This window comes from Mustela erminea, chromosome X, assembly GCF_009829155.1.
Source record: "Mustela erminea isolate mMusErm1 chromosome X, mMusErm1.Pri, whole genome shotgun sequence".
Taxonomy (NCBI): Eukaryota; Metazoa; Chordata; class Mammalia; order Carnivora; family Mustelidae; genus Mustela; species Mustela erminea.
Window position 1 is genome coordinate 128,654,392 of NC_045635.1, and position 27,811 is coordinate 128,682,202.

Sequence of the window (27,811 nt, forward strand, 5' to 3'; positions counted from 1 at the left end):
GACAAGGTATAGACTACCGAGGGAGGCTAAAGGGAGCTATCAGAATTGCGCCTCGGGTCCGACAGCGGACAGATTCCCACTCCCCACACCCAGCGACCGCGGGAGAAGCGGCGCGAGACGCGCCGGGCGGGGGGGGCGGGGGAGCCGGAGGCGGGGCGAGTGGGCAGTGACGCGCCGGCTCCCAGGCTCGCCGGCCCCGCCCCCGGGAGCCGGCGCCACCGCCCGCGCTCCGACGAAAGAAGCCGGGCCGGGCGCCCGGGGCCGCTCCCCGCCCTCTCCCCGCCGGCCGCAGGGCGGGCAGCCAGGCCGGCGGTACCCGCGCCGAGCGGGAGGGCGCGGGAGAGCTCCGCGTCGCTCCGCGTCACCTCGCGTCACCCCGCCCCGCCTGCTTCCCAGAGACCCGCGCCCCGCCCCTCCGCGCAGGCGCAGGGCCGCTTTTCGGGTCCGCCCTTTCCCGAGATTTGAATTTTCCCCAGCAGAGATAGAGAGGCAAATACCCGGATGGTGATCGCTGGCCTTTTCGCGCCAATACTGCAAGTTCTCTCAGCAACCTTGAGAGGTGGGTACTGGCGTGGACCCCGTGTGCCAGATCTTGCAGGAGGCCGCTCGGGCGCTGCACCATCATCCGCACTGTCACAGACTCGGGCTGTAGTGCAGGGGTCCTGCGCTGGCGTCTGGGAGCTTGGAGCCACAACATGCTTTTTGCACTTTCAGCTTTGTTTTATCTTTATTTTCACCAACCGGTATTCGAAATTTGGCCTTTCCCACAATTACAAATGTAGGCTACAGAGCACAGAGTGTTAACCTGGTGACTTTGTCACCCGTGGGAGTGACAGATCGTTTAGCTTCTGTCGTAGTTACCCTGTAATTAGCTCAAATACGAGACTTACCACTTTGAAATTACTGTAGGTACAATCGGCCCATAGATTCTGTAATTTCATTTACTAGTCAAGTAGCACAAGTATTCCCGAATCACACCTTTTCCAAAAATATTTTATACCATCTTTCGACATTAAGTTTATGTTGTAACTGTTTTTACACATTTGGAAGCATTTCTTTGAGCAACACCAAAGGGACCTGTGACAGCCAAAGGACAAGAACCCTCCCCTATAAATGACTGTGCCACCAACTGCCTTAAATGGCATTCACCTCACCTCTATGGCCGCAAATCCCTCCTCTGTAAACTAAGGAAGGCGAGCCGCTGGTTTCTGAGGGCCTTGCCTGAATTCGGCAATTCTCTCCCAAGAGTTCAGGAATCACTGCAGTTGCTCCAGGCTTCTTGGGGATCCAGATGGCCCAGATTGGCCTCACCTGCTGGGGCTGTCCCCGTGTTAGAGCCCTCACGCTGGCATTCCCTCATCTGTAGAAAGGCAGCAAGGGTGGTCAGGATAGTCAGAGACACAACAAGCAGTTGTCATACAGGAAAGAAGCCACCACTGTGATGGAGGATATTGGCTCCTGGTTAAATGCATATGGCCCCAGGAAGCCCAGAACCTCAGGCCAATGCTGTTGAGCTCTAGCCTTCGTGTGCCAGGTACTGGGGGAATCTGTGTTGCATAGCAAGGATTATGGCAGCTCAGGGATGCGGAGGAGCTCAGCCATAAAGTACCCCGCTTGGTCTTGGGGGACCCGAGAAGGTGGTTTGATGGTGTGTCACTTTAAGCTTGCACAAGGGCGCAGATGGACTCTGCCCAGCAGCCGGAGAGAGGAGCCACTTTCCATGTCCTTCCTGGACCTCCTTTTCTATCAAGTTGACAGTATTTGACTCCCGTCCCCGGCTCTCACCCCTGCCGGCTGGAGGAGGTTCCAAAGGCCTGGCGCTTCGTGCCACAGAGCCAGGCCCCAGACAGGTACAGGTAAGGTGTCCCGGTTGAAGTCAGGAGCTGGATGGGGAGGCCAAGTTGAAAGTGTTAGCGGAGGGCGCCTGGGTGGCTCAGTGGGTTAAGTGTCTGCCTTCTGCTCGGGTCATGATCCCAGGGTCCTGGGATCGAGCCCCACATTGGTCTCTCTGCTCAGTGGGGAGCCTGCTCCCCCCCCCCCCGCTTGCCTCTCTGCTTACTTGTGATCTCTCTCTGTCAAGTAAATAAATAAATCTTAAAAAAAAAAAAAAAAAAAGAAAGAAAGAAAGTGTTAGCAGACCCGAGGCAGGGGGCAGTGAGGACTGCAGAAGCTCATTCTAGCCGGAGGACAGACTGGGCCTAGGGAGTTTTTCACGTGTTAAGCAGGGACTGGCACCATTCAGGCCAGGGGACTTGAGGAGGATGCTGGGGGCCGTTGTGGGCAGAGCACATCAGCAGTGGCCAGCCTGGAAATGGGGACCCCAGGGCGGGGGCAGCTCCCTGGACCGGGACCTGGAAGCTTGCTAGAGAAGGGGTCGGGGGAGGTATGTGACAGTGCTGCGAGCTGGGGAGGGGGCTTATGGTCAGTGAGGAGATGCCGAGTCCCTGGTGGGAAGGCTGGGCTTTGTGGGCCTCCTTAGCAAAGGACCCCCAAGGCAGGATGGGAGCCGGAAAGCTCAGTGGGAGGCCCAGCGGCCCCTTCCCCAGAGAAGATAGGTGGGTGCTGGGGTCCGTGTGAGAAGTGACTGGTAGCATGCCAGCAGAAGCACGAGGAGGCAGAGGACAGGCGCTGGCTGGGCACTTGAACTGGGCTGGACTGGAATTGAGCAGGTGCTCACGGGGCCCCCAAGGCAAGGGAGAGCGGACGGTCAAACCCTGCTGCGCCCTTTCCAGGCCTGAATTGCCGGAGGGGAGGTGAGCAGTGTACAGCCTCAGAAGCGAGCGCTGCTCCGCCATCTGCAGGTAGAACAACTGACTTAAGCCAGGCGGTGGCTCCTCTGCTGGGGCACTGGCGGCGTCCCGCCGGCCGCGTGTGCAAACCGAGGCCTGGACCGGGTAAGGCCTGAGGTCACACAAATGGTAGGTGGCAGGGGGCCCGAGTTCAAACACAGAAAGCCCCTGTCGTCCCCACCTGCCACCCTCTTGGCGTTTGAGTCCCCTTCAGAGTACGGAACCTTTTCTCTCCACAACGGTGACAGCTTTCTGAGCTACTAGGCCAGCTCGCGCCACAGCTGGTCCCAAAGCCGTTGGCAGTCCGTGATAAGTGCACACTGTCTTCCTGTCACCCGCTTCTGTGGCTGCAGGACATGGCGGTTTAATCGTGCGAGGAAAGAAGGTGACTGGATGGGGTGGCACTTCAGGGGAGCGCGGGAGGGCGGAGAAGCAGAGGGAGCTGCTTGTCGTCCTCTCCCGCCGCGCCCCTCCTTCTTCTGCCCCCTCCCCTCCTCCCCCTCCAGTACTGCCCCATCCCTTGCTTTGGATTCCAGAACTCGCCACAGCTAAGGTCTCTAGTTCAACTGGATGTTTGGTTAAAGGGGCTCGGGGCTGACTGGAAATGTCAGCATTGACGAAACCACTGAGGTGGGGAAACCCTTTCCGAATTGTAACGACGGGCCTTGGGAAGGTCTGGATCCAACAGAACTAGAGCAAGGAGCAAGGAGCAGGATTTTCCTACCGCCCAGAGGAGAGAAGAACTGCATGGGGTCAGGAGAGAAAAGCACGGAACCCCTAGGAGAGAGAGCATTCTAGGGGCTTCCAGAAGCCTCAAGTAAGAAGGTGAACACACTGTGGGTATCGCTTTGCTTTCATTTGTTTTCTTCTAATGAAGGTGACTGGTTGTTCCACTGTTGGTGGACCCTGAGGCAGAGAGTTGGGAACCTGGAGGCTCTCTTTTGGGTGCTTTTCTTTGTAACCCCACTGTTTTTGTGACCACAGGTGAAGAGGCACAACAGTCTTCCACTCCCGCCAGCCGGTCAGCGGGACCACTGCCTTTCTCCGGCCTGTGTCCGCCGCTCTGGGGCAAGGTCTAAGGCAAGGTTGCAGCATCTGCGTCAGAAATCCCAGGGACTTGGCCTGCTGAAGAAGCTGGCTCAGCTGGGAGGCCAAGGCACGTTTTAGCAAAGCAGTTTATCTTAATTCTGAACGGACAGTGGAGGCCGCCCCGAGGTCCCCCAGGGCTCCACATGAAGCCCGAGTCCAGGCAGGCCCTCTCCCACGTGGCTGTGGCCAGCTGCTTCTGCACAGCCACCGTCTACACAGGCGTGTTCGATGGCGTCTTTGTCCAGCTGGGCTATGAACACTATGCGGAAGCCCCTGTCGCCGGCCTCCCCGCCTTCCTGGCCATGCCCTTCAACTCACTCATTAACGTGGCCTACGTCCTACTGGGGCTGTATTGGCTGCAGAGGAAGTCCAGGGCCCCGGGGCGCCCCGTGGAGGCGCGGAGGGCTCGCTACCTGAAGGATGTCTTCGCCAGCATGGCCCTGGTCTACGGCCCGGTTCAGTGGCTGCGGATCGCGACGCAGGTGCACCCCGCCGCCGTGCTGGACCAGTGGTTCACCTTGCCCATCTTCGCATGGCCAGTCGCCTGGTGTCTCTCTCTAGACAGGGGTTGGGATCCCTGGTTGTTCCTTGCCATCGAGGGTCTCTCCCTGGGCAGTTACGGCCTCACCCTGCTACACTCCCATGGGTTCGAGGTCGCGCTGGGCGCCCACATCGCAGCTGCCGTGGCCCAGGCCCTGCGCGCTCACAGGCGCCACGGCACTGCCTCCTCGGGGACCTACTTGGCTCTGGGCGTGCTCTCCTGCGTGGGCTTTGTGGTCCTCAAGCTGTGCGACCATCAGCTCGCGCAGTGGCGCCTCTTCCAGCGGCTCACGGGCCACTTCTGGTCCAAGGTCTGTGACGTGCTCCAGTTCCATTTCGCTTTCTTGTTTCTGACAAACTTGAACACTTGCCAAAGCCCTCCTGAGAGGAAGATACATTAAAGTTTGCCCGGAAAAAATTTTAAAAAGAAGAGGAAGAAATGGAATGGGCGGCTGGCTCAGTCAGAAGAGCGCTTCACTCTGGATCCCAGGGTCCTGCCTTCAAGCCCCATGTGGGGGGCAGAGATGACTTAAATAAATTGAAGAAAACTTAAGGAAAACAAGGGGAGATGGAGAGGAGAAGGGAGTTGGGGGAAACTGGAAGGGGGGGTGAACCATGAGAGACTGTGGACTCTGAAAAACAACCTGAGGGGTTTGAAGGGGCGGGGGGTTGGGAGGTCGGGGTACCGGGTGGTGGGTATTATGGAGGGCACGGATTGCATGGAGCACTGGGTGGGGTGCAAAAATAATGAATACTGTTACGCTGAAAAAAAAATTAAAAAAAAACAAAACTAAAGTGTGGAACAAAGCTGCTTGCAGTCACCGCGTCCCTCCCCCAGCTGACCACCCACCTGTAGCTCCATCGGTCTGCAATTTCCTAGGTGTGATAAGATAGAAGGTCACACGGAAGACTGTCCCTTCCCTCGAAGTTATGGACTTCGAGATTTAGAGGCGAAATGTTACGCGGTCTGTGACTCACTTTCGCAGAGACAAAGCAGATGGCTCAGTGCAGGGCATGGAGGGGGTCATTATACTAGTCTTGTAATTCTTCTGTAGTTTGAAATTTTTTCAGAATAAAAGGTTGGGGGCAAATGACGCCAGGAAATCCATCACTGTCACCGTGAGAGAGAAATGGTTACCGCATGTCAGGCCAGGCAGCGGGCGTGCCAGTGAGTGTTCCCAGGGTCGAGTGGCTTCAGGGAGACCAAGTTACATCGCACACAGGCTGGGCAGGCTAATGGGGAAATCGAAAGCCAAGGTCACGTAGCAGAAGCCCCATCATTTCAGGTCCTTTGTGGAACAAGGCACGGTGTGTCTGCATGAAGGAAGCACAAACATCAAAAGTTGAATTCTGGGGGGTGGGGTTATGGACATTGGGGAGGGTATGTGCTACGGTGAGTGCTGTGAAGTGTGCAAACCTGGCGATTCACAGACCTGTACCCCTGGGGATAAAAATACATTATATGTTTATTAAAAATAAATAAATAAATTTATTTTAAAAAGTTGAATTCTCAACAGAGGGCCCCTGGGTGGCTCAGTCGGTTAAGCGGCTGACTCCTGCTTGGATCATGATCCCGGGCTCCTGGGATCGAGCCCCACATGGGGCTCCCCGCTCGGTGGGGAGCCTCCTTCCCCCCTCCCTCCGCCTGCTGCTCCCCCTGCTTGTGCATGCGCTTGCTCTCTCACTCTCTCAAATGGGTAAATCTTAAAAAAAAAAAAAAAATGAATTCTCAACAGAACATTGTCATGGGAGCCAGGGGGTGGCTTAGATGTCCTTAGCGGCAAGGCTTACTGAAGGGTCCTGTGGAGGTTTCCATCGGACAGACCCAGCACCTGGGCTCGGCCAGCCCTGCGTCCTGCTCGTCGGTGAGTCCTCCACCTGCTCGTTTCATCCGCTGTCATCGGAAGGACATCTGTTCTTCAGAGACAGAGGTGAAGGCAAAGTTAAAGAGGACACCGTCTCTGCCCACATGTGCCTGCTCAGTGTCCCCAAGGCCCCTCCCTGGGGCATGCGTGTTGGCATGGGGACCATTGCAGTGACTGCTGAGATGCTTTTGAAACTGGGTGCCTGGACGCCTCCCAAGTGCGTGGTGGGCCTGAAGCAAGCCGTCGCCTGGAGAACCCGACCTCTACCCCTCCCACGAGGCCCGGGCAGATGGTGTGGCCTGGCTCGGGGACGGGGGCCCAGAGGCCGGGTATGCCCGCAGGTGAAGAGCAGGGTGGCACTTCTTTGGGGAAACAGCTTTGTCCCGTCACGGTGTCCCTAGGGAGGCCAGCGGGAGGGAGGGGAAGATGTGCTTCCTTGGCGGGCCCAGGTAGGGGTGAGGGTGGGAGGGTGGGGGCAGAGGGGACCAAGCTCTGAGAGGGCCTTCGTTCTTCACCGAGTAGCTGAGGGCCCCCCCCACTGCCGCCCACATTTGCAGTAAACAAGCCTGAGACCCTTCTGGTTTTCACGACACTTCTGTGTCAGTCTGGGTCTGCAGAGGAAACAGGTGGCATGCCGAGATTCGGGTGACTCAGGACAGTTTCATGGAGAACTAGACACACCGCGGTGGGGGTGGGGGGGCCCTCTACCACGCCGGGGCCAGGGCAACACAGGCCAGGGCAGAGACTTCTTGAAGCCCAACCCCTTCTGGGCTGCTGGTCTCCCCTCCAAGGCCGTCAGATAAAATGTAGCACCACAACGATGTTTTAGTCCCATCCTGTCCCAAATACCACAGGAGACAGCTTGTACTAAAAAATTGTTGCACTGCTTATCTTAAATTCAGATTTAACTGGGTGTCCTGACTTTGTATTTGCTCAATCAGCTAACCCAACCAAAGCCAGGAGCCTGGAACCTTCTCTCCGTGCCCCCTATCTTCTCAAAGTGTGGCTTCCTGCGTCTCCTCCAGCCATGGTGAGCCCCAGGTTCTGGGTCCTGGGCCCGGAGTCTCACAGCCCAGCAGTCGGAGCCGCCAGAGGAAGAAGGCTGGTGGCCGTGCCGCCCCTCCCTGTCTCCACCCGCATTCCCCACCCCCTCTGTCTGCTCTGTTTCTCCATCTTACCGCTGCACGGCTGAGAAGCCAGTGGTTACCACAGGGGCCCTCTGCCTGCTCTTGGCCTAAATGGCTTAGAGGTCCCCAAAGCTGGGAGACGTCTCCAAAACCGTCTGCCCCTACCCCCTCATTTCACAGAAAGGAAATTCTAGAAGTCCGACTTGGCTGACAGTTGCATCAGAAACCCGGCCTCCCAGCCCCTGCCCAAAGTCCTGCCCATGGCCGTGGCTCTACCCCTCCCTGGTGTCTCAGCCTCTCTTCCTTGTGCTCCCATAACCACAGCCTGGGGATGTGCCCCCCCAGTGAAAACAGTTGGGGTGCTTTTGCTGAGAGTGGAGGTGACACAGGCTCCTTGGGGTGGGACCGTGGGAGTGGGGGTCGGTGGACACGCCGCAGCAATGTACTGTCCTTGGCGGGGCCGGTCCGGGCTCCACCCTGTGCACGCGCCTCGCCCCGGAGAGGGGTTAGCACACTTTTCGCGTTGGGCCAGCCTGATAGGGGCAACGCGTGATCGCACCGTGAGTTTGCCTCCTGTGCCCACGTGCCCCGCTGGAGCTCCTGCCCTCGCTGGAAGTTTGGGGTTTGTTCTTCCTCATTCTTGACTTGTCTTTTTTCTTCTTAGTTTGTAGGAATTCTGTTTTCTGTTATAAACAGTAACTGGCCATCTGGCATACAGATGATGAATGCGTTTTCTCAGTCTCTCGTTTGTCCCTTGACTTTGTGGATATCTTTTTTTTTTTTTTTTAAAGATTTTATTTATTTATTTGACAGACAGAGATCACAAGTAAGTAGGCAGAGAGGCAGGCAGAGAGAGAGAGAGAGAGAGAGAGAGAGGAGGAAGCAGGCTTCCTGTGGAGCAGAGAGCCCGATGCGGGGCTCGATCCCAGGACCCTGAGATCCTGACCCGAGCCGAAGGCAGCAGCCCAAACCACTGAGCCACCCAGGCGCCCCGACTTTGTGGATATCTTACAGTGCCGTGGCTAAAGGTTTGCATGGTCCCGGGTGTCTCTGTGTCCGTCTTTCTCTACATTGCTTTTGGGTTTCTGGTCTCGCATTGTCCAATCCTAACATCTCCTGTAGCTGCTTCAGATATTTTTGGCTCTGAAACTCTCATTATGAAATTGCTAAGCATAGGGGCACCTGTCTGGCTCTGTCGATGGAGCGTGCGGCTCTTGATCTCAGTCAGGGTCATGAGTTCGAGTCCTGTGTTGGGCATAGAGATTACTTTTAAAAATTGTTTAAAACAGCAATTATAAAAATAGTTAAAATTTACGTTTAGCAATAAAACTGTTCAGCTGTTCTTGTCAACATGACAGAGTCGTGCAGGTGCTCTCTGTGATCTCGTCCACTTGAGGAGAGGAGACCTTCTGCGTGTGAGAAGTTTCGTCCCAGCCCGGGAGGGCCGAAGCGCTGCCAGCAGGTAAAGCACTTCCCTCTCACGTCCGAGATCTCCAGAAGCTGCAGTCTTGGAAGAGCATAACCCAGGGGGTTCGGGTCCTCCGGTGTGATCGGAGAGCCCCCCCTTCCCCTTCCAAGTGGAGGCTTGGGTCCCGGGTCCTTTCGACAATCCCCATGGCCGTTGCAAAGACAAGCAGCCTTCCTGCTAGCTGCCCCCTTGAGCCCCTGCCGCCTTTCTGCCCCGCAAGCTGGCAGCTGCTGGGCCACACGGCTGCGCGCCAGGAGGCATTGCCTGCGGTGGCCGTGGGGCTCACGGACGCCAGGGCCTGGCCCGCGTGGGTCTGGTGAGCCGCCCGAGCCTGCCTGCTGTTTGCGGCCTGGGCCAGGGTGGCAGAACAGCTCCTTCCAACCATGGTCATGTTTTTCTAGTCTTTTCTTCCACTTCCTGCCCTTTGCTTTGATCTTTGCCCTCTGTTTCTCTTCGGAATCGCTGACTTCTGGTTTTACTTCTGTCTCTTTTCTCTCGGCCCCGCCTGACTGCCACTGGGGCCTCTGCCGGGGTGTGTGCACTGTCCCCGCCTCGGCTGGCTCAGGGCTCTTCCTCTGAAAGACACGAAACCTGGCAGATGAAGTGGGAGCCCCACCCCGGCCTTCCTGCCCCAGAGGTAACCCCCACCCAGGCTTGGGGATACCCTGTCCCCCACCTGCTCATCCCTTTCCTGGGGGGAGAGTATGCACTAGCGATATTCGCGACTGTCTCACGTGCATCGGAACTTTCTATAAACGCCACGCAGGGTCCAGGCCCTTCTCCCACAGGCTGCAGAACTGGTCTCCTGGGGTGCCCAGTGATGTAATCCCTCCCTGGGTGCTGTGTCCATGCCTCCCTTCTGAGTATCTGCCTGTGCACAAGTCTCCAGATCCGTCACCAAGAAGTCGCCAGAACCACTGCCCGCCAGAGTCCCCATGGCTCCCTGTCACCCCCGGCGCTCCGTGCTGGCCGAGGACTGGCTGTGGTCCGTGCAACAGGGGTGAACGAGAATTTCATTTCCTCCTTGGTTGCCTCTCCTGATCTAAAGTAGAGGTTGTCTGAACAAATTAAACATGGACGCCGTTGGAGCCAGCAGTGCCACTTCTGGGTGTCCCCCCAAAAGAAGTGAAAGCAGGGGGCTGGGGAGAGATGCGCACCCACGTTCGTAGCAGCATGAGTCCCAGTAGCAGCCCCAAGGGCCCGAGGGCTCATCGAGGGATGAGCGGAGAAGCCACACGGGGTCTCTCCACGCAGCGGGACATTCTTCCGTCTTCAGAAGGCAGGAGCTCGGACACCGGCCGTGACCGGGGTGAGCCCGGGAGCTATTCCTCGGAGCGAGGGACGCCGGACGCAAAAGGGCAGGTGCCGCGGGAGTCCCATCCGACCCGGCGCCCGGAGCAGTCGGGCGCAGAGAGACGGGGCGCGGGATGGCGGGCGCCGGGGGGCTGGGGGACACCGAGGGGGCGCCAGTGTCCAGCGGGGGCCGAGCGTCAGTCCGGGAAGGTGGGAAGGTTCTGGGGAAGGATGGTGGGGACGACCGCATCGCACGACGTAGGGATGCGCTTCGGACCGCGGACCTGTGTGCTTGCGCATGGCTAAGGTGGCACATTGGCTGGGCTCTGTATTTAACCACATTTTTTTTAGAGTGAGCAGTGGGTTGGGGAGAGGAGGAGGGCCAGAGGAAAAGGGAGGGAGGGAATCTCAAGGAGGCTTCATGCCCCGCATGGAGTCCCAACGTGGGGCTCTATGTCAGGACCCTGAGACCATGACCTGGGCAGAAATCAAGAGTCAGCTGCTCAACCGACTGAGCTCACCCGGGACTCCCTAACCACATTTTTAAAAATCAGTGTTGATTCTTGCCGCTGGCTAGTTTCGGGGGTTAGGGCCTCACTTGCCTGTCTTGTTCCAGGACTGGGGGGTGGGGGCGAGTAGCTCAGCGGGCGTCTGCATGGGTAAGTGCCCTTCGAGCCTGGCAAGAGCTGCCAGGCACTAATTAGGGGCTTCCTGTCTAGGAGAGCGAGTTCAGAGAAGCTGAATGACCTTTGAGTTCCTGTTGCTGCTACTTTGTTGTTTGTAACTGGAGCCCTCATCACCGGGACTCGGGATCCAAACATCGTTTTGAAAACACACTTTTCAGTTGAGACAGAAGTCACATCCCGTACCGTTCCCCGTTCTGTGGGTTTTAGTCCACTCACAGGGTTGAACAAGCGCCACCGCTGTCTCCTTCCAGACGGTTGTCATCATCCGTCGCTCCTCATTGCTTCTTCCCCCAGCCCCCGGCGCCCACTCATCTCGTGGATTGACCTGGAACGCACATCCGGTGTAAATGTCTTTTGTGTCTGGCTCCTTTCGCTCAGCGTGTTTGCAAGGCTCGTTCATTTTGTGATGCGTCAGTGATGACTTATCCATTCCTCTGTCACCACGTTCCCCCGTTTTGGCTCTTACGAAGAATGCTGCTGTGAACAATTCTGTATCTGTTCCTGGGCGCACAGATGTTCTCCTTTTTCTCGTTGCTATTGTTTCCTCACGGCCATTCTGGTGGGTGGGAAGCTTTGAAAAAGACATTCTTGATTTTCAAAAGCCTCCGATCAGCACTGTGAGAGCCGACGCGCTGGGACGGGCTGGAGGCCGGCGGCGGACGGAGGAGGCCCCCAGCACCGGCTCCGCCAGGGAGAACCCCACCCTTGTCCGGTTAGCGGTTCGGAAATACCTGACATGGGAAACTCTTCCTCTCTGCCATTTGGATGGGCTTTTTTTTTTTTTTAAAGATTTTATTTATTTATGTGACAGAGATCACAAGTAGGCAGAGAGAGAGGAGGAAGCAGGCTCCCCGCTGAGCAGAGAGCCCGACGCGGGGCTCGATTCCAGGACCCTGAGGCATGACCTGAGCTGAATGCAGACGCTTTGACCCACTGAGCCACCCAGGCGCCCTATCGGATGGGCTTCTCCCCCACCGATGATTGTTGCTTGTATCGTACAACCCCAACAGGTCAGGGTCGCTGAGCCTGCGACGCCCACAAGGGACTGAGCCAGACCCACTGCAGATAACACATGTCACCTCTGAGGGGACTTCAGACAGGGACACTGTCAGAAACTGTCATAGCGTATCAAAACTGCGATGTCCAGGCATATGCCGGCTACCAGACACACCTAAATAAAGTATGAGTGCACAAGGTTACACGTGAAAGACTAAGAGGAAAGACACACTTCAGCACCTGCTATCAGGCGAAATATGCTTTGGGGACCAAAGAAGAACATTTTGGGAACAATGTGAAAATCATTTCGAGTCACATAAAGCAAAACCGGGCAGGACTGCTGGGCGAGATGGACGAATCCAGCGGCCGAGAAGGAGGTTTCTACGGGTTTCCTTGAGGGTATGTCAGTCAAACAGAAAATAGTTTGGCACCGTTGCCGGAAATGTGAACAAGCCTGTGACTCTGGTTGCTCAGATGGGCCAGTGCCCCCCGTGCCTGTCCCCACGCCCATGAGTGGCATCGAAAACCAATGATGGCCTCGTAGCCACAAGCAAGAAGCTAGTACGTTTGCAGACCTGCTGTCAGACCACGCTCTTGGAGCCCAGCGCAGCTAGGTCAGAAGCAGTAACACAGGCGCCGCACGCTGCAAAGTTGTACAAACCACAGTGAGAATTTTTTTAAAGATTATTTATTTATTTATTTGACAGAGAGAGAGAGATCACAAGTAGGCAGAGGGACAGGCAGAGGGAGAGGGGGAAGCAGGCTCCCTGCTAAACAGAGAGCCCAATGTGGGGCTCGATCCCAGGACCCTGAGATCATGACCTGAGCCGAAGGCAGAGGCTTAACCCACTGAGCCACCCAGGTGCCCCCATAGAATTTTTAAAATACAACTACATTAATCAAAAAGAACTACATAATAACACTGGTGGGTGATGGGACTTCAAGTGAGCCTTACAGCAGGGGAAGGTGACATAAATTCTTTCTATGAGCCTATTAAGGGTATTACTTGAACTTTCCACACATGTACACTGGAGGCCCCAGCAAACCAATCCCCAACGGTAAACACTACTATGACCTCTATCACCACAGATTGGTTTTGCATATTCTAGAACTTCCCATAAATGGAAACATATGACTTGGCACATCTATACACACACTAGTGTGTACATTCCTTTCTAGTACTAAGCGTCATTCCATAGTACTGAGTCACGGAAAATAAAGGGACCCCAGGAAAACCTGCTCTTTTTTGTCTCCTATTCCTGCTTCTGTTCTTGCTAGGAGCTACAGCCCCAACTTATACAGCACTTGGCCTGCTATGCACCTTTGCTTTAACTGAGTGACGTCTGCCCACTCAGCAGCGTGGCCTTGAGCAGATGGCCTAAACTCTCTGAACCTCTCCCCTTTCATCCCTAGAGTAGAAATAGTATTTGTGGCTTCACTGTATTGAACTCTGCCCATGGAACCTATCGTCTACAGGGGGACACTTGGGAGAGTGATGAGGGCCCTGTGCAAGCCAGCGAGAGTGGGAGTTCATTCCAAGAGCGCAGAGATGAATCAATTAGGAATCATGTTGCCATTGTTAGTGATATTAATGTGTCAACGGAGAAAAACATGACATCACTAGATGTCTAAAAGGTATTTGAAGTAATTCCACTTCTGGGTGTCGACTCAAACAAACGGAGACAGGGCCTGGAACAAACACTCACACACCAGCGCACAGAGCAGCGTGACTTACAGCAGGTGGAGGGGGCCGCCCAGGCACTGTCTCCCGATGAACGGAGGATCACGTGGGAGAGCCTACGACGGAATGTTATTCAGCCTTAAAGGGGAATAAAATTCTGTTTTTAAAGATTTTATTTGGGGGGGCACCTGGGTGGCCCCATCAGTGATGGGTCCCGCTCTTGGTTTTGGCTCAGGCTGTGATCTCCACCCTCAGCTGAGTCTGCCTGAGACTCTTTCCTCCTCCCTCCGTCCCCCCCCCACAAATAAATAAATAAATCTTAAAAGAGAGAGATTTTATTTTTAAATAATCTCTATTCTCAACATGAGGCTCAAACTCACAACCAGCAATGGAGAGTCATGGCCCTACTGACTAGGCCAGCCAGGGGCCCCAAAAGGAATAAAATTCTGATATCTTTCAATACCGATGAACTTCAAAAACATCCTGAGATAAGCCAAGATAGAAAAGGGTACACAGTTCCCTTTGGAAATTGTGTACACAATTCCATTCTATGCGATGCCTGCAGTAACTCAGAAAGACAGAAAAGTAGGATGGGGTGCCGGGGGGGCGACTGGGGAGCAAATGTCTAATCGGGGCAGATTTCAGTTTGGGAAGATGGAAACATTCAGGGACAATGTGAGCGATTTGAGCTTAAACTGCACTGAACTGTACTGTTAAAAATAGTTGAAATAGGGGCGCCTGGGTGGCTCAGTGGGTTAAAGCCTCTGCCTTTGGCTCAGGTCACGATCTCAGGGTCCTGGGATCGAGCCCTGCATCGGGCTCTCTGCTCAGCGGGGAGCCTGCTTCTTCCTCTTTCAGTCCCCCTGCTGTGTTCCCTCTCTCCCCGTCTCTCTCTGTCAAATAAATGAATAAGACTTTTTTTAAAAAGAAAAAGAAATATACATCCCAAGCCAAAAGGCAGTGCTATGCCTAATGGTGAAAGCCGGGAGCATTTTCATTAGCCAAGAACAAGATGGTATCCTCAAGATCACTGTTATTATTTGTCACTGAAAAAGAGAAACACAAGGAGTGTATGTTGGAAAGGACAAAGCCAAGTTCTCGTTATTTGCAAATCAGATGATTGTACAGCGGAGAATTCCAAGAGACTCAACTGCGAGAGAATTTTAAGAGAATTTTAAGAAACTCGCGGAGGGCCCTGTTCTGTACCATTTCCTGCAGCTACGCCACAATGAGAGAAAGTAACCGACGTGTGAGGGAGCTGGGGTCGTCACTCTACCAAGCGTCGCTGGATGAGATGCCCGTCAGTGCTCCTCTTGGTGACAGCCCTAGCCCCCGTGGAGAGGGTTCCTGCCCCTGCCGCGGCTCTGACTGCGGCCGCAGGAGACACACGGCGGCCGTGAGCCCAGCGGGCAGCCCCCCTTGGTCCGGGAAGCGTCCTGCGGTTTCATCTGCCAGAATCATCTTGCCAGCTTGGATTCTAGTCTCTTCTAGGGCCTGACTCAAGACTGGGCCCCACGGGCTCTTCAGACTTGTCCGACTTCGCCCAGGCTCGGAGCCGTGCAGGCCTGCGGGAGTGGACACACGCGCTGGCTCTGCCCGCATGGGCGACCACCCTGCTTCCATGACTCTGAATCCCCCTCTGCATAGCAGAGGCCAAGCTTCTTAGGACTCCCGTGGTCCTTCTCCTTCTGCTTCCTGACATCCAGGCCGTTCATCTTCAAGCATGAGCCTTGCGCCCAGTTCACAGCACCGCCTGCACGAGCACTTCTGTGCACCCTTGGCCTTGCCCGTGCCACGGCTCTGGGGGCCGGCGGCCCTCCCGTGGGCGATCCTTGCAGCCGGAGCTTGTGAGGCAGGCCACTCGAAGGCCACGATCTCCTGGCGTGGCCCAACGGTGGCCACCGATGGCTCCGGCTACACCACGCTGGGAGCCCAGTCACTGAGTCGGGCAGAGGACCAGCCCACCATCCGCTCCCCTCAAATGTCACGCCAGCTGGCGCTCCCCATTGCCAGGGCACGCGTGACACAGCAGGGTTGCTGGGAGGGCCACTGCCACTCCCTTACGCCCCTCAGCAAGCTCCAAGGAGAGGTGGTTCCCTCGAGCGCTAGTGCGGCAGCTCTTGACCTCAGGGTGGGAGCTACTCAGCCGGGACCTGAAACCGTGGACAGTCACCCGGCCTCGGGAGTCCGGGACTCACGCTCCCCGCCACTCCCGCACCCCGGGCGGTTCTTGTCTAGGAAGAGGACGTTGCAAATCACTTGATTGTGTATTTCAGGAACTTCCCCCAAATCCATTTATCCAAACATTAAATTATTCGAGTAGCCTTCGTCGGGGTAACAGCTCCCGCCAGAGGACACTAGCGGGTGCCGTGGGGCCTTCGAGGGCCCCTTCGAGGGCCCGTTCGAGGGCCCGTTCGAGGGCCCGTGGGAGGCCTGCAAGCGCTGCCCCCCGGCCTTCCGAACGACCCGCCGAACCCGCTAAAACCAGCGCGCCTGGGCCTCACGCTCCCAAGAAGCTTGGTTTGGCCCAACTTGCAGGGGAGCGGCCGCCACCGCGGGCGCGGGGGTCTGTCGTGTGCGACTGAAACCGATGTCCCTTCCTAGCGCCGTGTGACTTCCTGTCGCCGCAAGGAGCAGGTCCGGGACCGGAATCCCTTCCCGCGCCGTCGTCAGCCTGGGTCGGAGCCGAGTAAACGGGCACCTCGCGCCGGAACGTGCCCGTTCCTGGAAGGCAGGGCCGGGACGCGGCACTTCGCCGCGCTTCGTCTCGGCTCTTCCTGAGTCACGGCCCGGGCCGCGGCCGCCAGTCCCACGGGATGACGCCGAGGCTCTGCGTGTTCCTCCCGGTTTCCGCGCCGAGGCGGTGTTCTTCCTCGTTGCACGGAGTCCAGTCAGCTTGGCTTTGTTTGATCAACAGGTTTTCCCGGGGGTCACTTCAGGGGGCCCAGAACCCAGAGCTACAATCAGAGGATGGGCTGGCGACCCCCTCATTACCTCTGATGGGGCTGGTGGCTCTGGTGGAAAGAGACGGTGCGCGTCCTTAAAGCAGGTCGTGTTCGGTTCCCAAGTTAACTAGCCAAAGATGCAGAAGAGTGTCCAAAGCCAGCTGGCCACACTGGCAGGGCCACATCTGCTCCCCCACCCCCGGTCCCCGTGTGCCTCAGCTGGACGGGGCCTCCGAGTGTGGGAAGAGTTCGTGTCTTCTAACACCCGAGGCTTCCTGGGCTCCCACCTTGCGTGACCACCTTCATGGAAGGCAACATCGGTTTATTGAACAGGACTGTGGATTGTGCCTGTCACATGGCCGGGCCTCTGGCCCTTTACAGTCTGGATCTGTGCCTGGCAACTCCACCCCAGATATGATTTTTGTCCTGTTCCGTTTTTCTGCTTCTTTTTGAGACAGTTTTGGAGAGTTCTCTTTTTCAAAGAATGTCGTTCAATTCATCAAGGATTTCAAAGGTATCGGCATAAAGTTACATGTAGTATGTAGTATTATTTTTTTTAAAGATTTTATTTGTTTATTTGACACAGAGAAAGATCACAAGTAGGCAGAGAGGCAGGCACAGAGAAAGAGAAGCAGGCTCCCTGCTGAGTGGAAAGCCCGATGCGGGGCTCCATCCCAGGACCCTGAGATCATGACCTGAGCCGAAGGCAGAGGTTTAACCCTCTGAGCCACCCAGGCACCCCAGTATGTAGTATTTTTAAATTAAATTTCAGACTCAGGCCAAACTTTATTTAGAAGGCTGTTTTAAAACTTCCCGCTGAAAGGGTGACTAGTTGGCTTAGTGGGTGGGACCATGCAGCTTTTCATCCTGAGGTTCTGAGTTTGAGCCCCATGTTAGATGTGGAGCCTCCTTAGAGAAAAAGTAAATAGTATAGGGGTGCCCGGGTGGCTCAGCGGGTTAGGCCTCTGCCTTTAGCTCAGGGGCTCAGGTCATGATCCCAGGGTCCTGGGATCAAGCCCCAAGTAGGGTTCTCTGCTCAGCGGGGAGCCTGCTTCCCTTCCTCTCTCTCTGCCTGCCTCTCTGCCTACTTATAATCTCTCTCTGTCAAACAAATAAATAAAATCTTAAAAAAAGAGTTAATAGTATAATTTTCAAAATTTCCAGTTGGAGTGTACAGAGAGGAAGTACTGTCTTTTCGTGGTTCATCCTAATTTCTTAGCACTGCACTCCGTAATCTATCTGATTTCCATTTCTTGGAATTGGTGAACAATTTCTCTGTGGCCCACAGCATGGTATTTTTCTGAATGTTTTGTATGTGCTTGAAAAGTGTGTATCCTCTGTTTGCTGGGCACAGTTCTCTGTGTATCAGATCAATGTTGGTCTTTTGCATCAAACATTTAAACGTTAAAAGATAAACTCTTAACAAAGAAAACACAACTGACCTTTCTTTTTTTTTTAAGATTGTATTTATTTGCTTGACAGAGAGAGATCACAAGTAGACAGAGAGGCAGGCAGAGAGAGAGGAAGGGAAGCAGGCTCCCTGCAGAGCAGAGAGCCTGATGCGGGGCTTGATCCCAGGACCCCAGGACCATGACCTGAGCCGAACGCAGAGGCTTAACCCACTGAGCCACCCAGGCACCCCCACAAGTGACCTTTCAAAATGATCTTGAACTGGGGATAGCCAGAAGCCTTGAAGTCAAAGATTAGTAAATTTTTGCATGGAAACTACCACGAACCAAGCAAAGACACATCACAAACCAGGCGTATTCACAACACATGTGTGTGCAGGTCAAAGTTATGATTGGGAATACGGAAGGACCGCTCTGTACCAATAAGAAAAAGTTGTGGGAATCTGACCACAGATATGACTAGATTGGGCACCGAAGGGAACTTTGGGGCACCTGGGGAGCTCAGTCAGTTGAGTGTCTGACTCTTGGTTTAGGCTCAAGTCATGATCTCAGGGTCATGAGATCCAGCCCTGTGTTGAGCTCTGAGCTCAGTGTGGAAGCTGCTGGAGATGCTTCTTATGCCTTTCCCCACCATGCTCACAAGTTCTCTCTTTGGCTCGGTCTCTCTCAAATAATTAAATAAGTCTTTTTCCTCTTTTTTTTTTCATTTTTTTAAAAAGATTATTTATTTCTTTGACAGAGAGAGAGATCACAAGTAGGCAGAGAGGCAGGCAGAGAGAGAAAGAGGAGGAAGCAGGCTCCCTGCCAAGCAGAGAGCCCGATGTGGGGCTCAATCCCAGGACCCTGGGATCACGACCTGAGCCGAAGGAGAGGCTTTAACCCACTGAGCCACCCAGGCGCCCTTTTTTTCATTTTTTTTAAAGGAAGGAACTTCAAAGTCTAGTAAAGACAATAAAGGAGTGTCTAACCTCACTCCTACTGAAAGAAATGCAAATAAAAAGCAAACTCTGCTTTTTCACTGATTAGATTTACAAAGGTGAAACTTTTGCCCCAATGCAGCCAAACGACGTAGTAATCCGGCTTCTAGAAGTCTCAGCTAACGATACCCTTGCCCAAGTCAAGAAAAATACACGTGCAGGAATTCCAGATTGTTTATGGTGGTAGAGGCACAGACAGAAAAGCCGGGAATGATGCAGCGGCCGCCCCCAGAGTACCAGCTGAAGCTACGTAGAGTGTCTTCGTACTGTGTCCACGGGGCAGTTTTGCCAAAGAGCAAAAATAAAGCTCATCTACACGGAGCCCGGAAGGGGAGGTCGGCGAGTGTAGCTTGAGTCCTGGGAGGCGGCGGAGGTTGGTGGGGCCCGCTCCTGGCCAGGGAGAGCCCAGGCCGGGAAAGCGTGAAACGGTTCTTCTTGTTCTGCACAGTTTGGATGTCTTTGTAATGAGCAGGTATTTTTAAAAGGCAAAGTTTGTTTAAAAAAAAAAAAGAAAAAAGGCCTCTAAAAAGTGATCTGGCTAGGGAGGGGAAAGAGGCCCCGTGGGGCCGGGAGCCCGCTGATCCCCGGTCGGCGGGACTCCCCGCGGCTCGCTGGTTGCCGTGGAAACGAGCTGGAGGTGGGGGAGTCGGCGTGGGCCGGTAGCCGCGAAGGCAGTGACTCAGCAGAAAGCCCGACCCATTCACTGTTCCGCCCGCTGACTTCCCTTCTCTTCTAGAAAAACAACAGCCGGGGAATGCTTTGGTGTCACATTTGCAGTCTGGTGAGGGGACACGGAAGGAAGGCGGCCGAAGTCGCCCCTCTCTGCCCGCGGCTCGTGCGGCCCGGGCTCTCCGCCCGCCTCTCCTCCGCCGCTGCGGAGCCGCGGCCGACCCGGGCCCTCGGGCCAGAGCCTCCCCCGGACAGCCGGAAGCGTCCTCGGGCTCGCGGCAACGGGCGGCTCCGAGACCAGGCCTTGGCTCTCGGGCATCTTTAGGAAAAAACGAAACCAAACGAGACCCCCCGCCCCGGCCCCCGGCGCTAGCGGAGGAGCTGGGTACGGGTCGGGCGGTGAAGCGGCGGCCGAGTTTCACGTCTTGCTCGCGTGTCGTTGCGGAGCCCGCGCGCTGTGCGCACCGCGGCGGAGCCGAGGCCGAGAAGCCGGGCCGCGCTGAGCCCCCGCCAGGGCAGGACGCCAGGCCGCAGCGTGAGGCCGGGGCGGGCGCGCTCGGAAGCGTGGCCGGGACGGCGGTGGCCTGCCCGGGCCCAGGGCGCGCAGGGCAGACGGCGCAGGGCAAATGGGAGAAGACGAGACGTGCTGGTTCTGGTTCCTCAAGGTGAAGCAATACTGGAAGAGATAATGGCTCGGAATTTTCCCAAACCCCAGACGGAAGGAGGTTACAAAATTACGAGCATTAAACAATGTAGATACGAAGAAAACCAGCAGCCGGCACAGCACAGTCAACCTGCGGAAAGTCCCACACAGAGGACTCTTCAAAGCGGCCGGGAAGGCACTGGGACGACCGCCCGCTCTCCGACGGCACGACCCAAAGCTGACAGGACAGTGCCTGTGGGGGTTCAAAGAGAAAGATGGCCAACATGCAGGTCTCGACCCAGAAGAGGAACCTTTAAAAGTGAAGGTAAAAAAAGAAAAAGAAGGAGGAGAAGAAGGTGGCGGCAAAATCAATACTTTCCGGCCAAGGTTGGGCCCCTCGAAGCTAGCCTGCCCGCACTGTCAGAAGCGTAGCAGGCAGGTCTGTAAGCTGAGGGAAACGATCCTGCCCGTGAAAACAGACTCAACATTATCGGTCATTAAGGCTGTGGACATTGAAAGCGCCGGAAGATAGTACTTCTCACCGACGGAATGGCCGCCATCAGATGGCTGGGTAGTACCGAGGCTTGACAAGAGCACGGAGAAACTGGAACTCTTGTCCACGGCTGGGGCGGAAAAATTCTATCTTAAAAAAGTTGTCCAGGGGCGCCTGGGTGGCTCAGTGGGTTAAGCCTCTGCCTTCGGCTCAGGTCATGGTCTCAGGGTCCTGAGATCGAGTCCCGCATCGGGCTCTCTGCTCAGTGGGGAGCCTGCTTCCTCCTCTGTCTCTGCCTGCCTCTCTGCCTACTTGTGATCTCTGTCTGTCAAATAAATAAATAAATAAATAAAATAAAGAAAGTTGTCCAGGGTCCTAGTGTATTCGCCCCAGCCCTCTTAATAAACACATGAAGGGAATGCACATTTCCTCTATAGCATACTTATTATGTACAATGTTACTTTGAAATAGACCCAAGTCTATGCTGTGGGACCCGTGGAGGGTGTTTGGTAATGTTTATAGGAGTAGTCAAAACCAGAATATTTATTGACGTCTCCTATAGTGATGGTACCCTCTCCTTTTCTTGACCCAATTTTCTGCTAAGAAATGAAGTAACTTGAGAAAGAACGGGAGGGAGGGAGGAGCGGAGGGATCCAGGATGGAAGAACCAGTCTCACTAGGAAGGGAACATGTCAGTGAGCGCACGTGAAAATAACAGCAGCAATGCCTTTGGGGGATTTAAAATATATGAAAAGAACAGTGTCAAAGGCAAGAGGGGATAAATGCAGGGATGCATGAGGGTAAAGATGAAAAAAACGAGAAAGAGGAGATGCCTGGGTGAGGTGTCTGCCTTGGGCTCAGGTCATGATCCCGGGGTCTTGGGATCGAGCCCCGCATCAGGCTCCCTGCTCAGCGTGAAGCCTGCTTCTCCCTCTCCCTCTGCTGCTCCTCTTGCTTGTGCCCTCTGTCTCTGTCAAACAAATAAATAAAATTTTAAAAAAATAACAAAGAAAAAGGAGAAAGGAGGGAACAAGATGGCGCAACTGCCTGAAAGCAGAACTGTGTGTGCGCGTGCATGTGTGTGTGTCCTGGAGGGGGGATAGTACTGGTTCAAGGGCGCAGAGCTCATGCTGGTAGGATGGAAAAGCTCCAGTGTGCAGAGAGTGGGGAATGCTACACCACAGTGAAGATGTAATGCACAGAACTGTATACAAATAGTCCCGGTGATATGTATTGTTATTTAAATTTGGCACAACACACACACACTCATACACACATCTTGGTAAATACATTAGAATGCTAATGGATAAACAATGATTGCCAGGCTGGATAAAAGCAGGGAAAAGGGGGGCCTGGGTGACTCAGTGGGTTAAGCCTCTGCCTTCGGCTCAGGTCATGGTCCCGGGGTCCTGGGATCGAGCCCCGCATCGGGCTCTCTGCTCAGCGGGGAGCTTGCTTCTTCGTCTCTCTCAGCCTGCTGCTCTGCCTACTTGTGATCTCTCTCTCTCTGTCAAATAAATAAATAAGATCTTAAAAAAAAAAGTGGGGGAAAAACTCCAGGAAGATGCTGCTTAAAAGAGACATTATGTTTTTTAAAAAATTTATTTACTTGAGAGACAGAGAGGGACAGCACCAGCAGGGGACTAGGTGGACGGAGGGGCAGACTCCCTGCTGCGCAGCGAGCCTGAAGCAGGACCGATCTGAGCCAAAGGCGACACTTAACTGAGCGAGCCACCCAGGTACCTCGAGACATTATATTTTTTAAAAAAACAACTTTACTGAACTAGAATTGATACCAAAGGAACTGCACGGTGAAGGTTTTATCTGTGAAACCATCATTCCCCAAAGTTTCCTCGTAGTCCCAGCGGCCCCTCCCGCGGGCACCACCGAGCTGCTTTCTGCGCCCATAGGTGAGTCCGCACTGCCCAGAACCCGGAGCTGGTGCCACGTGCACACGCTCCTCCGTCCGCTGGGTCGCTTCCCAGCTTCTTGCGCAGCCTTCTTCCGTTGTATGAGTATGCACTTTGCTTGTGCGGTTGCCTGATGTCCATGTGGGTTGTTGCCACCGGCCAGCTGTCGTGGGTAGGGACGTCGTGAGCATCTGTGTCCCAGTCTGTGTGTGGACGCATGAGTGCAGTTCCCCTGCGGAAATCCTGCAAGCGGAATGGTCACACCGCGTCGTACAGGTGTGCAATGACCTTGTAAGGCACCGTCAGACCGTTTTCCAAAGCGACAGAACCGTCTTACAGTCCCACTAGCTGTGTGTGTGCAAGAGCAAAGCCGATCTGGAAAGCCCCGCGCGCTCACCGGCCGTGGAGATGAACACTTACTCCAGGTCCCAGTAACAAAGCTAGTGCGGTGTGGGTGCGATGGGTGTGGTGGGTGCGGCAGGACCCACGCTAGACAGATACCGAGTCCCTGCTTTCGTTCAGGGCGGAAAGATAGTCGTTTTACCGCCTGCTGTGGGGTAAACGGGCTGTCCACGTGGGGGGAAAAGACCCCGTGATGTCCGCGCACCAACAAAACCAAACATCAACCTAAATGTGAGAGATAAAGCAATGGAGCATCTTGGAGTCAAAGGACACGGTCCTCCTGACCTTGGATGGGCATGACGCTCTTCAACGGAACTAGACTTCCCTGCAGCTATGAACCACTCACCAAAAGGCTTCATCAGGAGAGTGAAAAGGTGGACTCGTGGCGTCCAAGACGTCTGTCCTGCCTGCCCACTGAGGTTTAGCACCTCTTGTCCCTGCGGGGACACGCCCCCGAGCCGGGGACACAGCCGCGAGCCGGGGACACAGCGCTCGAGCGCAGTGAAGATGGGGAAATGCGGGCACCGGGCTCGCCGGGCCTGCATGGACGCCAGCCCAGGCGGGACAGCCCCTGGCTCGGCAGGAGGCCAGGAGGCCGTGGGTGGGCTCTAGTCACACAGGGGGACAGTCCACAGGAACGCAAAGCAATGAGGCCCCGCTGCGGGCCGCGCCGAGGAGCTCCGACTCCAGCCTATGTGTGCGGCTCTTCCGCGTGAGGGATCTTTCTAGAACGACGAAAGTGTCTTTGTACTGCTTTTAAACGTGCCCGTGAGCTCTTTGGCACTCCTGTCACCCAAAGTTGGGCTGTAATTCCTGTCCCCCGGGAGTACAGACCGGCCTTAGCTGCTGGCTTCTCCCGATGACAGTGCCCAGTGACCAGGCGGCGAAGGTGACACTGCCTGCCCCGGGGCTCTCTCAAGACACTCTGCCTTAAATAAGTCAGGCAAAGAAAGATAATTATCATAGGATTCCCCCTGATAGGAGGAATTTGAGGGGCAGGGCCAGGGTCGTGGGGGGCACGGAGGGAAAAAATGAAACCAGATGGGACCAGGGAGGGAGACAAACCGTAAGAGACTCTTTTTTATTTATTTATTTATTTATTTATTTATTTATTTATTTATTTGAGAGAGAGACAGTGAGAGAGAGCACGAGAGGCGGGAAGGTCAGAGGGAGAAGCAGACTCCCCGTGGAGCTGGGAGCCCGATGCGGGACTCGATCCCGGGACTCCGGGATCATGACCTGAGCCGAAGGCGGTTGCTTAACCAACTGAGCCACCCAGGCGCCCCAAGAGACTCTTTCTTAAAAAATTTTTATTTATTTTTTAAATTTCTCTTCCGTGTTCCAGATTTCATCATTTATGCAGCACTCGCAGCACTCCATGCCGTCCGTGCCCTCCCGAATACGCACCACCACGTCCCTCAGAGTCCACAGTCTGTCGTGGTTGTCTCCCCCTCTGATTTCCCCCAACTCCCTTCTTTGTAAGAGATTCGTAATCTCGCAAACAATCTGGGGGTGGCTGGGGACGGACACCGGGGAGGACATGTGCTACGGTGAGCGCTGTGAAGTGTGTAAGCCTGACGATTCACACACCTGCACCCCTGGGGCTAATAATACATTATGTGTTAAAAAAAAAAAAAAAAAGATGCTCCACCTCAGCAGCCAGCAACCTTGCTGGGAAGAGGCCACATGGTTACGTTCGGGTGTCTTTGCCCCAGCAGGGCCCGCGGCTGACAGTGGGGCACTGGGGCCTCCGGATGGTGCCGACTCCCAGCCCTCACTCCGCTCCCACCGACGCGGAGTAGAGCAGATGAGGCGACCCGTCTGAGGCCTGCCCAGACTGCAGGTTCTGGGGCAAACGGGAGGTCATGGTCTCAGCCCCGAAATTTTGGGGTGGTTCAGGGCAGACAGATCACGGTCTAAGCCATGCCTGCCACATGGCTGACACATACATGAAAAGTCTCCGAGCCATGTGGGCGCAGGTGGTGTACTTTTCCACTTGCTGGTTGTCCCTCCTTAATGAAGTCTATCAAAAATGCGCAGCCTCTGAGGGTCTGGCTAGGACAGCCGGGCGGAAGGTGGGCGGTGGTACTGCTACACACTGACGCCGGAGGCTTCTGGCAACCGGGCAGCCCAGGTTCCATGTTCTCACTGAGGCTGGTGCGGTCTGTGAGACACAGACAAAGATATGTCCAGGGACAGCTGGAGTATGGGTAAAAAGCTCGGGGGAGGGCACACTGCTAGGGATGTCATTTGGGAATGACTGATACACAGATGGTGTTTCGAGCCCTGAGGATCAGCACAGGGGTGAGTGGAGGCTGCAAAAGGGGCCCAGGACGCTCCCTCGGGGACTCCCACCTTTTCGAGGTTGTGCAAAGGAGACGGAGAGGGCAGTGTTTCAGAGATTGCAAGAGGACGGCGGTCAGAAGGGTCCATAGGATAAAGTGAGGAAGGAGCCACTGGGTTTGGCACCACAATCATTAGTGTCCTTGACACAGCACTTGGGTGCAGAGTGGCGGGGTGGGGGCAGATCAGAAGGGGTCCAGTATCCAAAAAACTATAAAGTACTCCTGAAAGAAATGCAGGAGGACACAAAGAAATGGAAAAACATTCCATGCTCATGGATTAGAAGAACAAATATTGTGAAAATGTCTATGCTACCTAGAGCAATCTACACGTTTAATGCAATCCCTATCAAAGTACCATCAACTTTTTTCAAAGAAATGGAACAAATAATCCTAAAACTTATGTGGATCCAGAAGAGACCTCAAATAGCCAGAGGAACGTTGAAAAAGAAAGCCAAAGTTGGTGGCATCCCAATTCCAGACTTCAAGCTCTATTACAAAGCCGTGATCACCATAACAATATGGTCCTGGCACAGAAACAGACACATAGACCAGTGGAACAGAGTAGAGAGCCCAGAAATGGACCCTCAACTCTATGGTCAACTCATCTTCGACAAAGCAGGAAAGAATGTCCAATGGAAAAACAACAGTATCTTCAAAAAATGGGGTTGGGAAAACTGGACAGCCACATGCAGAAGAATGAAACTGGACCCTTTTCTTACACCACACACAAAAATAGACTCAAAATGGATGAAAGACCTTAATGTGAGACAGGAATCCATCAAAATCCTGGAGGAGAACACAGGCAGCAACCTCTTCGACCTCAGCCACAGCAACGTCTTCCTAGGAACATCGCCAAAGGCAAGGGAAGCAAGGGCAAAAATGAACTATTGGGATTTCATCAAGATCAAAAGCTTTTGCACAGCAAAGGAAACAGTTGACAAACCCAAAATACAAGTGACAGAATGGGAGAAGATATTTGCAAGCGACATATCAGATAAAGGGCTAGTATCCAAAATCTATAAAGAACGTATCAAACTCAACACCCAAAGAAAAAATAATCCAATCAAGAAATGGGCAAAGGACACGAACAGACATTTCTGCAAAGAAGACATCCAGATGGCCAACAGACACATGAAAAAGTGCTCCACATCACTCGACATCAGGGAAATACAGATCAAAACCACAGTGAGATACCACCTCACACCGGACAGAATGGCTAAAATCAACAAGTCAGGAAATGGCAGATGCTGGCGAGGATGCGGAGAAAGGGGAACCCTCCTACACTGTTGGTGGGGATGCAAGCTGGTGCAGCCGCTCTGGAAAACAGCATGGAGGTTCCTCAAAATGTTGAAAATAGAACTGCCCTATGACCCAGCAATGGCACTACTGGGTATTTACCCCGAAGATACAAATGTAGTGATCTGAAGGGGCACGTGTACCTGAATGTTTATAGCCGCCATGTCCACAATAGCCAAACTATGGAAAGAACCTAGATGTCCATCAACAGATGAATGGATGAAGATTTGGTGTATATACACAATGCAATACTATGCAGCCATCAAAAGAAATGAAATCTTGCCATTTGCAACAGCATTGCTGGAACTGGAGGGTATTATGCTGAGCAAAATAAGTCAATCAGAGAAAGACAATTATCATATGATCTCCCTGACATGAGGAATTTGAGAGGCAATGTTGGGGGTTTGGGGGTAGGGAAGAAAAAAATGAAACAAGATGGGATCAGGAGGGAGACAAACCATAAGAGACTCTTAATCTCACAAAACAAAGTGAGGGTTGCCGGGGCAGGAGTGTAGGGAGAGGGTGGTTGGGTTATGGACATTGGGGAGGACATGTGCTATGGTGAGTGCTGTGAACTATGTAAACCTGACAATTCACAGACCTGCACCCCTGGGGCTAATAATATATTATATGTTAATAAAAAATTAAAAATTAAAAAAAAAGAAGGGGTCCAAGACGGGTGCCTGGGTGGCTCAGTGGGTGAAGCATCTGCCTTCAGCTCAGGTCATGATCCTGGGGGCCTGGGGAGGAGTCCCGCATCAGGCTCTCTGCTCCGTGGGGAGCCTGCTTTTCCCTCTCCCTAACTCTTCCCGTTCATTTGTGCTCTCTCTCTCTCTTTCATCAATCAATCAATCAATCAATCAATCAATCTTTTTAAAAAAAGGAGTTGAAGAGGCCATGGGGAGATGTAAGGAAATAGACAACTATTTTGAGAAGTTTCGCTACCAAGAGGAACAGGGGCATGTGGGTGGCTCAGTCAGTTAAGCATTCAACTTTTTAAAAAATATCTTATTTATTTGAGAGAGAATGAGAGAGAGCGAGCGAGCATGGGGTGGGGAGGGCAGAAGGACAAGCAGACTCCCCACTGAGTGTAGAGCCCGACACAGGGCTTGACATCAGGACCCCGAGATCACAACCTGAGCCAAAGACACTTAACTGAGCGAGCCACCCAGGTGCCTCCAGCATCCG

The 27,811-nt window shown here is 54.3% G+C and overlaps 1 protein-coding gene and 1 long non-coding RNA gene across 5 annotated transcripts; one reads left to right on the forward strand and one right to left on the reverse strand.

Moving 5' to 3' along the window:
* The first annotated feature begins 183 nt into the window (after nucleotides 1–183).
* On the forward strand, nucleotides 184–4,840 carry TMEM187 (transmembrane protein 187). 4 transcript variants are annotated; one of them, XM_032329624.1, is made up of 3 exons: nucleotides 2,122–2,918; nucleotides 3,478–3,625; nucleotides 3,774–4,840. In XM_032329624.1, the coding sequence occupies exon 3, from the start codon at nucleotides 4,022–4,024 to the stop codon at nucleotides 4,817–4,819; it is 798 nt and encodes a 265-aa protein (XP_032185515.1). In that variant the 5' UTR covers nucleotides 2,122–2,918; nucleotides 3,478–3,625; nucleotides 3,774–4,021; the 3' UTR covers nucleotides 4,820–4,840. The 4 variants fall into 4 exon arrangements, with proteins under 4 accessions (XP_032185513.1, XP_032185516.1, XP_032185515.1 ...); XM_032329622.1 differs by lacking the exons at nucleotides 2,122–2,918; nucleotides 3,478–3,625 and adding an exon at nucleotides 184–559; XM_032329625.1 differs by lacking the exons at nucleotides 2,122–2,918; nucleotides 3,478–3,625 and adding an exon at nucleotides 574–1,856.
* A 19,447-nt stretch (nucleotides 4,841–24,287) lies between these two features.
* Nucleotides 24,288–25,604, reverse strand: LOC116583268. Its single transcript, XR_004282667.1, has 2 exons — nucleotides 24,932–25,604; nucleotides 24,288–24,828 (listed from the first exon to the last, which is right to left on the reverse strand). It is a non-coding gene; the product is annotated as an uncharacterized LOC116583268 (long non-coding RNA).
* Between the last annotated feature and the right edge of the window lie 2,207 nt (nucleotides 25,605–27,811).